The sequence below is a fragment of the Macrosteles quadrilineatus genome, unplaced genomic scaffold (assembly GCF_028750875.1).
Source record: "Macrosteles quadrilineatus isolate MER2022 unplaced genomic scaffold, UCM_ALF_1.0 Scaffold_1__1_contigs__length_201487025, whole genome shotgun sequence".
Lineage (NCBI taxonomy): Eukaryota > Metazoa > Arthropoda > Insecta > Hemiptera > Cicadellidae > Macrosteles > Macrosteles quadrilineatus.
In genome coordinates, this window is record NW_026542594.1 from 146,584,941 (window position 1) to 146,596,580 (window position 11,640).

Below are 11,640 nucleotides of genomic sequence, written 5' to 3' on the forward strand. Positions count from 1 at the left end.
CCTCTAGTCTGCGTACCAATGCAGCAGTCTGTCAACACAACAGTGACATTCAACAGTTAACAAAAAAACTAAGGTAACTTCCTCCTGCAGCCGAGCTGATTGTTCCCTGGCCTCATATAGAGCAGCCTCTAACCTGAGGCCACTGGACACACTGGCCTCTAGTCTGCGTACCAATGCAGCAGTCTGTCAACACAACAGTGACATTCAACAGTTAACCAAGATACTAAGGTAACTTCCTCCTGCAGCCGAGCTGATTGTTCCCTGGCCTCATATAGAGCAGCCTCTAACCTGAAGCCACTGGACACACTGGCCTCTAGTCTGCGTACCAATGCAGCAGTCTGTCAACACAACAGTGACATTCAACAGTTAACCAATATACTAATGTAACTTCCTCCTGCAGCCGAGCTGATTGTTTCCTGACCTCATATAGAGCACCTCTACCTGAAGCCACTGGACACATTGGCCTCTAGTCTGCGTACCAATGCAGCAGTCTGTCAACACAACAGTGACATTCAACAGTTAACCAAGATACTAATGTAACTTCCTCCTGCAGCCGAGCTGATTGTTCCCTGGCCTCATATAGAGCAGGCTCTAACCTGAGGCCACTGGACACACTGGCCTCTAGTCTGCTTACCAATGCAGCAGTCTGTCAACACAACAGTGACATTCAACAGTTAACCAAGATACTAAGGTAACTTCCTCCTGCAGCCGAGCTGATTGTTTCCTGACCTCATATAGAGCACCTCTACCTGAAGCCACTGGACACACTGGCCTCTAGTCTGCGTACCAATGCAGCAGTCTGTCAACACATTAGTGACATTCAACAGTTAACCAAGATACTAAGGTAACTTCCTCCTGCAGCCGAGCTGATTGTTTCCTGGCCTCATATAGAGCACCTCTACCTGAAGCCACTGGACACACTGGCCTCTAGTTTGCGTACCAATGCAGCAGTCTGTCAACACAACAGTGACATTCAACAGTTAGCCAAGATACTAAGGTAACTTCCTCCTGCAGCTGAGCTGATTGTTCCCTGGCCTCATATAGAGCAGCCTCTAACCTGAGGCCACTGGACACACTGGCCTCTAGTCTGCGTACCAATGCAGTAGTCTGTCAACACAACAGTGACATTCAACAGTTAACCAAGATACTAAGGTAACTTCCTCCTGCAGCCGAGCTTTTTGTTTCCTGACCTCATATAGAGCACCTCTACCTGAAGCCACTGGACACCCTGGCCTCTAGTCTGCGTACCAATGCAGCAGTCTGTCAACACAACAGTGACATTCAACAGTTAACCAAGATACTAATGTAACTTCCTCCTGCAGCCGAGCTGATTGTTCCGTGGCCTCATATAGAGCAGCCTCTAACCTGAGGCCACTGGACACACTGGCCTCTAGTCTGCGTACCAATGCAGTCTGTCAACACAACAGTGACATTAAACAGTTAACAAAAAAACTAAGGTAACTTCCTCCTGCAGCCGAGCTGATTGTTCCCTGGCCTCATATAGAGCAGCCTCTAACCTGAGGCCACTGGACACACTGGCCTCTAGTCTGCGTACCAATGCAGCAGTCTGTCAACACATTAGTGACATTCAACAGTTAACCAAGATACTAAGGTAACTTCCTCCTGCAGCCGAGCTGATTGTTTCCTGGCCTCATATAGAGCAGCCTCTAACCTGAAGCTACTGGACACACTGGCCTCTAGTCTGCGTACCAATGCAGCAGTCTGTCAACACAACAGTGACATTCAACAGTTAACCAAGATACTAAGGTAACTTCCTCCTGCAGCCGAGCTGATTGTTTCCTGACCTCATATAGAGCACCTCTACCTGAAGCCACTGGACACACTGGCCTCTAGTCTGCGTACCAATGCAGCAGTCTGTCAACACAACAGTGACATTCAACAGTTAGCCAAGATACTAAGGTAACTTCCTCCTGGAGCTGAGCTGATTGTTCCCTGGCCTCATATAGAGCAGCCTCTAACCTGAGGCCACTGGACACACTGGCCTCTAGTCTGCGTACCAATGCAGCAGTCTGTCAACACAACAGTGACATTCAACAGTTAACCAAGATACTAAGGTAACTTCCTCCTGCAGCCGAGCTGATTGTTTCCTGACCTCATATAGAGCAGCCTCTAACCAGAGGCCACTGGACACACTGGCCTCTAGTCTGCGTACCAATGCAGCAGTCTGTCAACACAACAGTGACATTCAACAGTTAACCAAGATACTAAGGTAACTTCCTCCTGCAGCCGAGCTGATTGTTTCCTGACCTCATATAGAGCACCTCTACCTGAAGCCACTGGACACACTGGCCTCTAGTCTGTGTACCAATGCAGCAGTCTGTCAACACAACAGTGACATTCAACAGTTAACCAAGATACTAAGGTAACTTCCTCCTGCAGCCGAGCTGATTGTTTCCTGACCTCATATAGAGCAGCCTCTAACCTGAGGCCACTGGACACACTGGCCTCTAGTCTGCGTACCAATGCAGCAGTCTGTCAACACAACAGTGACATTCAACAGGTAACCAAGATACTAAGGTAACTTCCTCCTGCAGCCGAGCTGATTGTTTCCTGACCTCATATAGAGCACCTCTACCTGAAGCCACTGGACACACTGGCCTCTAGTCTGCGTACCAATGCAGCAGTCTGTCAACACAACAGTGACATTCAACAGTTAACCAAGATACTAAGGTAACTTCCTCCTGCAGCCGAGCTGATTGTTTCCTGACCTCATATAGAGCACCTCTACCTGAAGCCACTGGACACACTGGCCTCTAGTCTGCGTACCAATACAGCAGTCTGTCAACACAACAGTGACATTCAACAGTTAACCAAGATACTAATGTAACTTCCTCCTGCGGCCGAGCTGATTGTTCCCTGGCCTCATATAGAGCAGCCTCTAACCTGAGGCCACTGGACACACTGGCCTCTAGTCTGCATACCAATGCAGCAGTCTGTCAACACAACAGTGACATTCAACAGTTAACCAAGATACTAAGGTAACTTCCTCCTGCAGCCGAGCTGATTGTTTCCTGGCCTCATATTGAGCAGCCTCTAACCTGAGGCCACTGGACACACTGGCCTCTAGTCTGCGTACCAATGCAGTAGTCTGTCAACACAACAGTGACATTCAACAGTTAACCAAGATACTAAGGTAACTTCCTCCTGCAGCCGAGCTTTTTGTTTCCTGACCTCATATAGAGCACCTCTACCTGAAGCCACTGGACACACTGGCCTCTAGTCTGCGTACCAATGCAGCAGTCTGTCAACACAACAGTGACATTCAACAGTTAACCAAGATACTAATGTAACTTCCTCCTGCAGCCGAGCTGATTGTTCCGTGGCCTCATATAGAGCAGCCTCTAACCTGAGGCCACTGGACACACTGGCCTCTAGTCTGCGTACCAATGCAGCAGTCTGTCAACACAACAGTGACATTCAACAGTTAACAAAAAAACTAAGGTAACTTCCTCCTGCAGCCGAGCTGATTGTTCCCTGGCCTCATATAGAGCAGCCTCTAACCTGAGGCCACTGGACACACTGGCCTCTAGTCTGCGTACCAATGCAGCAGTCTGTCAACACAACAGTGACATTCAACAGTTAACCAAGATACTAAGGTAACTTCCTCCTGCAGCCGAGCTGATTGTTCCCTGGCCTCATATAGAGCAGCCTCTAACCTGAAGCCACTGGACACACTGGCCTCTAGTCTGCGTACCAATGCAGCAGTCTGTCAACACAACAGTGACATTCAACAGTTAACCAATATACTAATGTAACTTCCTCCTGCAGCCGAGCTGATTGTTTCCTGACCTCATATAGAGCACCTCTACCTGAAGCCACTGGACACATTGGCCTCTAGTCTGCGTACCAATGCAGCAGTCTGTCAACACAACAGTGACATTCAACAGTTAACCAAGATACTAATGTAACTTCCTCCTGCAGCCGAGCTGATTGTTCCCTGGCCTCATATAGAGCAGGCTCTAACCTGAGGCCACTGGACACACTGGCCTCTAGTCTGCTTACCAATGCAGCAGTCTGTCAACACAACAGTGACATTCAACAGTTAACCAAGATACTAAGGTAACTTCCTCCTGCAGCCGAGCTGATTGTTTCCTGACCTCATATAGAGCACCTCTACCTGAAGCCACTGGACACACTGGCCTCTAGTCTGCGTACCAATGCAGCAGTCTGTCAACACAACAGTGACATTCAACAGTTAACCAAGATACTAAGGTAACTTCCTCCTGCAGCCGAGCTGATTGTTTCCGGACCTCATATAGAGCACCTCTACCTGAAGCCACTGGACACACTGGCCTCTAGTCTGCGTACCAATGCAGCAGTCTGTCAACACAACAGTGACATTCAACAGTTAACCAAGATACTAATGTAACTTCCTCCTGCAGCCGAGCTGATTGTTCCCTGGCCTCATATAGAGCAGCCTCTAACCTGAGGCCACTGGACACACTGGCCTCTAGTCTGCGTACCAATGCAGCAGTCTGTCAACACAACAGTGACATTCAACAGTTAACCAAGATACTAAGGTAACTTCCTCCTGCAGCCGAGCTGATTGTTTCCTGACCTCATATAGAGCAGCCTCTAACCTGAGGCCACTGGACACACTGGCCTCTAGTCTGCGTACCAATGCAGCAGTCTGTCAACACAACAGTGACATTCAACAGGTAACCAAGATACTAAGGTAACTTCCTCCTGCAGCCGAGCTGATTGTTTCCTGACCTCATATAGAGCACCTCTACCTGAAGCCACTGGACACACTGGCCTCTAGTCTGCGTACCAATGCAGCAGTCTGTCAACACAACAGTGACATTCAACAGTTAACCAAGATACTAAGGTAACTTCCTCCTGCAGCCGAGCTGATTGTTTCCTGACCTCATATAGAGCACCTCTACCTGAAGCCACTGGACACACTGGCCTCTAGTCTGCGTACCAATACAGCAGTCTGTCAACACAACAGTGACATTCAACAGTTAACCAAGATACTAAGGTAACTTCCTCCTGCAGCCGAGCTGATTGTTTCCTGACCTCATATAGAGCACCTCTACCTGAAGCCACTGGACACACTGGCCTCTAGTCTGCGTACCAATGCAGCAGTCTGTCAACACAACAGTGACATTCAACAGTTAACCAAGATACTAAGGTAACTTCCTCCTGCAGCCGAGCTGATTGTTTCCTGACCTCATATAGAGCACCTCTACCTGAAGCCACTGGACACACTGGCCTCTAGTCTGCGTACCAATACAGCAGTCTGTCAACACAACAGTGACATTCAACAGTTAACCAAGATACTAATGTAACTTCCTCCTGCGGCCGAGCTGATTGTTCCCTGGCCTCATATAGAGCAGCCTCTAACCTGAGGCCACTGGACACACTGGCCTCTAGTCTGCATACCAATGCAGCAGTCTGTCAACACAACAGTGACATTCAACAGTTAACCAAGATACTAAGGTAACTTCCTCCTGCAGCCGAGCTGATTGTTTCCTGGCCTCATATTGAGCAGCCTCTAACCTGAGGCCACTGGACACACTGGCCTCTAGTCTGCGTACCAATGCAGTAGTCTGTCAACACAACAGTGACATTCAACAGTTAACCAAGATACTAAGGTAACTTCCTCCTGCAGCCGAGCTTTTTGTTTCCTGACCTCATATAGAGCACCTCTACCTGAAGCCACTGGACACACTGGCCTCTAGTCTGCGTACCAATGCAGCAGTCTGTCAACACAACAGTGACATTCAACAGTTAACCAAGATACTAATGTAACTTCCTCCTGCAGCCGAGCTGATTGTTCCGTGGCCTCATATAGAGCAGCCTCTAACCTGAGGCCACTGGACACACTGGCCTCTAGTCTGCGTACCAATGCAGCAGTCTGTCAACACAACAGTGACATTCAACAGTTAACAAAAAAACTAAGGTAACTTCCTCCTGCAGCCGAGCTGATTGTTCCCTGGCCTCATATAGAGCAGCCTCTAACCTGAGGCCACTGGACACACTGGCCTCTAGTCTGCGTACCAATGCAGCAGTCTGTCAACACAACAGTGACATTCAACAGTTAACCAAGATACTAAGGTAACTTCCTCCTGCAGCCGAGCTGATTGTTCCCTGGCCTCATATAGAGCAGCCTCTAACCTGAAGCCACTGGACACACTGGCCTCTAGTCTGCGTACCAATGCAGCAGTCTGTCAACACAACAGTGACATTCAACAGTTAACCAATATACTAATGTAACTTCCTCCTGCAGCCGAGCTGATTGTTTCCTGACCTCATATAGAGCACCTCTACCTGAAGCCACTGGACACATTGGCCTCTAGTCTGCGTACCAATGCAGCAGTCTGTCAACACAACAGTGACATTCAACAGTTAACCAAGATACTAATGTAACTTCCTCCTGCAGCCGAGCTGATTGTTCCCTGGCCTCATATAGAGCAGGCTCTAACCTGAGGCCACTGGACACACTGGCCTCTAGTCTGCTTACCAATGCAGCAGTCTGTCAACACAACAGTGACATTCAACAGTTAACCAAGATACTAAGGTAACTTCCTCCTGCAGCCGAGCTGATTGTTTCCTGACCTCATATAGAGCACCTCTACCTGAAGCCACTGGACACACTGGCCTCTAGTCTGCGTACCAATGCAGCAGTCTGTCAACACAACAGTGACATTCAACAGTTAACCAAGATACTAAGGTAACTTCCTCCTGCAGCCGAGCTGATTGTTTCCGGACCTCATATAGAGCACCTCTACCTGAAGCCACTGGACACACTGGCCTCTAGTCTGCGTACCAATGCAGCAGTCTGTCAACACAACAGTGACATTCAACAGTTAACCAAGATACTAATGTAACTTCCTCCTGCAGCCGAGCTGATTGTTCCCTGGCCTCATATAGAGCAGCCTCTAACCTGAGGCCACTGGACACACTGGCCTCTAGTCTGCGTACCAATGCAGCAGTCTGTCAACACAACAGTGACATTCAACAGTTAACTAAGATACTAAGGTAACTTCCTCCTGCAGCCGAGCTGATTGTTTCCTGACCTCATATAGAGCACCTCTACCTGAAGCCACTGGACACACTGGCCTCTAGTCTGCGTACCAATACAGCAGTCTGTCAACACAACAGTGACATTCAACAGTTAACCAAGATACTAATGTAACTTCCTCCTGCGGCCGAGCTGATTGTTCCCTGGCCTCATATAGAGCAGCCTCTAACCTGAGGCCACTGGACACACTGGCCTCTAGTCTGCATACCAATGCAGCAGTCTGTCAACACAACAGTGACATTCAACAGTTAACCAAGATACTAAGGTTACTTCCTCCTGCAGCTGAGCTGATTGTTTCCTGGCCTCATATAGAGCAGCCTCTAACCTGAAGCCACTGGACACACTAGCCTCTAGTCTGCGTACCAATGCAGCAGTCTGTCAACACATTAGTGACATTCAACAGTTAACCAAGATACTAAGGTAACTTCCTCCTGCAGCCGAGCTGATTGTTTCCTGGCCTCATATAGAGCACCTCTACCTGAAGCCACTGGACACACTGGCCTCTAGACTGCGTACCAATGCAGCAGTCTGTCAACACAACAGTGACATTCAACAGTTAACCAAGATACTAAGGTTACTTCCTCCTGCAGCTGAGCTGATTGTTTCCTGGCCTCATATAGAGCAGCCTCTAACCTGAAGCCACTGGACACACTAGCCTCTAGTCTGCGTACCAATGCAGCAGTCTGTCAACACATTAGTGACATTCAACAGTTAACCAAGATACTAAGGTAACTTCCTCCTGCAGCCGAGCTGATTGTTTCCTGGCCTCATATAGAGCACCTCTACCTGAAGCCACTGGACACACTGGCCTCTAGTTTGCGTACCAATGCAGCAGTCTGTCAACACAACAGTGACATTCAACAGTTAGCCAAGATACTAAGGTAACTTCCTCCTGCAGCTGAGCTGATTGTTCCCTGGCCTCATATAGAGCAGCCTCTAACCTGAGGCCACTGGACACACTGGCCTCTAGTCTGCGTACCAATGCAGTAGTCTGTCAACACAACAGTGACATTCAACAGTTAACCAAGATACTAAGGTAACTTCCTCCTGCAGCCGAGCTTTTTGTTTCCTGACCTCATATAGAGCACCTCTACCTGAAGCCACTGGACACCCTGGCCTCTAGTCTGCGTACCAATGCAGCAGTCTGTCAACACAACAGTGACATTCAACAGTTAACCAAGATACTAATGTAACTTCCTCCTGCAGCCGAGCTGATTGTTCCGTGGCCTCATATAGAGCAGCCTCTAACCTGAGGCCACTGGACACACTGGCCTCTAGTCTGCGTACCAATGCAGTCTGTCAACACAACAGTGACATTAAACAGTTAACAAAAAAACTAAGGTAACTTCCTCCTGCAGCCGAGCTGATTGTTCCCTGGCCTCATATAGAGCAGCCTCTAACCTGAGGCCACTGGACACACTGGCCTCTAGTCTGCGTACCAATGCAGCAGTCTGTCAACACATTAGTGACATTCAACAGTTAACCAAGATACTAAGGTAACTTCCTCCTGCAGCCGAGCTGATTGTTTCCTGGCCTCATATAGAGCAGCCTCTAACCTGAAGCTACTGGACACACTGGCCTCTAGTCTGCGTACCAATGCAGCAGTCTGTCAACACAACAGTGACATTCAACAGTTAACCAAGATACTAAGGTAACTTCCTCCTGCAGCCGAGCTGATTGTTTCCTGACCTCATATAGAGCACCTCTACCTGAAGCCACTGGACACACTGGCCTCTAGTCTGCGTACCAATGCAGCAGTCTGTCAACACAACAGTGACATTCAACAGTTAGCCAAGATACTAAGGTAACTTCCTCCTGGAGCTGAGCTGATTGTTCCCTGGCCTCATATAGAGCAGCCTCTAACCTGAGGCCACTGGACACACTGGCCTCTAGTCTGCGTACCAATGCAGCAGTCTGTCAACACAACAGTGACATTCAACAGTTAACCAAGATACTAAGGTAACTTCCTCCTGCAGCCGAGCTGATTGTTTCCTGACCTCATATAGAGCAGCCTCTAACCAGAGGCCACTGGACACACTGGCCTCTAGTCTGCGTACCAATGCAGCAGTCTGTCAACACAACAGTGACATTCAACAGTTAACCAAGATACTAAGGTAACTTCCTCCTGCAGCCGAGCTGATTGTTTCCTGACCTCATATAGAGCACCTCTACCTGAAGCCACTGGACACACTGGCCTCTAGTCTGTGTACCAATGCAGCAGTCTGTCAACACAACAGTGACATTCAACAGTTAACCAAGATACTAAGGTAACTTCCTCCTGCAGCCGAGCTGATTGTTTCCTGACCTCATATAGAGCAGCCTCTAACCTGAGGCCACTGGACACACTGGCCTCTAGTCTGCGTACCAATGCAGCAGTCTGTCAACACAACAGTGACATTCAACAGGTAACCAAGATACTAAGGTAACTTCCTCCTGCAGCCGAGCTGATTGTTTCCTGACCTCATATAGAGCACCTCTACCTGAAGCCACTGGACACACTGGCCTCTAGTCTGCGTACCAATGCAGCAGTCTGTCAACACAACAGTGACATTCAACAGTTAACCAAGATACTAATGTAACTTCCTCCTGCAGCCGAGCTGATTGTTCCCTGGCCTCATATAGAGCAGCCTCTAACCTGAGGCCACTGGACACACTGGCCTCTAGTCTGCGTACCAATGCAGCAGTCTGTCAACACAACAGTGACATTCAAACAGTTAACCAAGATACTAAGGTAACTTCCTCCTGCAGCCGAGCTACCTCTACCTGAAGCCACTGGACACACTGGCCTCTAGTCTGCGTACCAATACAGCAGTCTGTCAACACAACAGTGACATTCAACAGTTAACCAAGATACTAATGTAACTTCCTCCTGCGGCCGAGCTGATTGTTCCCTGGCCTCATATAGAGCAGCCTCTAACCTGAGGCCACTGGACACACTGGCCTCTAGTCTGCATACCAATGCAGCAGTCTGTCAACACAACAGTGACATTCAACAGTTAACCAAGATACTAAGGTAACTTCCTCCTGCAGCCGAGCTGATTGTTTCCTGGCCTCATATAGAGCAGCCTCTAACCTGAAGCCACTGGACACACTGGCCTCTAGTCTGCGTACCAATGCAGCAGTCTGTCAACACAACAGTGACATTCAACAGTTAACCAAGATACTAAGGTAACTTCCTCCTGCAGCCGAGCTGATTGTTTCCTGACCTCATATAGAGCACCTCTACCTGAAGCCACTGGACACACTGGCCTCTAGTCTGCGTACCAATGCAGCAGTCTGTCAACACAACAGTGACATTCAACAGTTAGCCAAGATACTAAGGTAACTTCCTCCTGCAGCTGAGCTGATTGTTCCCTGGCCTCATATAGAGCAGCCTCTAACCTGAGGCCACTGGACACACTGGCCTCTAGTCTGCGTACCAATGCAGTAGTCTGTCAAACACAACAGTGACATTCAACAGTTAACCAAGATACTAAGGTAACTTCCTCCTGCAGCCGAGCTTTTTGTTTCCTGACCTCATATAGAGCACCTCTACCTGAAGCCACTGGACACACTGGCCTCTAGTCTGCGTACCAATGCAGCAGTCTGTCAACACAACAGTGACATTCAACAGTTAACCAAGATACTAATGTAACTTCCTCCTGCAGCCGAGCTGATTGTTCCGTGGCCTCATATAGAGCAGCCTCTAACCTGAGGCCACTGGACACACTGGCCTCTAGTCTGCGTACCAATGCAGCAGTCTGTCAACACAACAGTGACATTCAACAGTTAACAAAAAAACTAAGGTAACTTCCTCCTGCAGCCGAGCTGATTGTTCCCTGGCCTCATATAGAGCAGCCTCTAACCTGAGGCCACTGGACACACTGGCCTCTAGTCTGCGTACCAATGCAGCAGTCTGTCAACACAACAGTGACATTCAACAGTTAACCAAGATACTAAGGTAACTTCCTCCTGCAGCCGAGCTGATTGTTCCCTGGCCTCATATAGAGCAGCCTCTAACCTGAAGCCACTGGACACACTGGCCTCTAGTCTGCGTACCAATGCAGCAGTCTGTCAACACAACAGTGACATTCAACAGTTAACCAATATACTAATGTAACTTCCTCCTGCAGCCGAGCTGATTGTTTCCTGACCTCATATAGAGCACCTCTACCTGAAGCCACTGGACACATTGGCCTCTAGTCTGCGTACCAATGCAGCAGTCTGTCAACACAACAGTGACATTCAACAGTTAACCAAGATACTAATGTAACTTCCTCCTGCAGCCGAGCTGATTGTTCCCTGGCCTCATATAGAGCAGGCTCTAACCTGAGGCCACTGGACACACTGGCCTCTAGTCTGCTTACCAATGCAGCAGTCTGTCAACACAACAGTGACATTCAACAGTTAACCAAGATACTAAGGTAACTTCCTCCTGCAGCCGAGCTGATTGTTTCCTGACCTCATATAGAGCACCTCTACCTGAAGCCACTGGACACACTGGCCTCTAGTCTGCGTACCAATGCAGCAGTCTGTCAACACATTAGTGACATTCAACAGTTAACCAAGATACTAAGGTAACTTCCTCCTGCAGCCGAGCTGATTGTTTCCTG

At 48.7% G+C, this 11,640-nt stretch overlaps 1 protein-coding gene across 1 annotated transcript in view; it reads right to left on the minus strand.

Moving 5' to 3' along the window:
- Positions 1 to 8,610: 8,610 nt before the first annotated feature.
- LOC129001341 (protein phosphatase 1 regulatory subunit 21) overlaps positions 8,611 to 11,640 on the minus strand; it is a 50,076-nt gene continuing 47,046 nt past the window's right edge. The window contains exons 18-19 of the mRNA XM_054428621.1: positions 10,366 to 10,479; positions 8,611 to 8,634 (exon numbers count right to left, since the gene is read on the minus strand). Coding sequence (XP_054284596.1) covers positions 8,611 to 8,634; positions 10,366 to 10,479 — 138 coding nt within the window. The remainder of the gene's footprint in view (positions 8,635 to 10,365; positions 10,480 to 11,640) is intronic.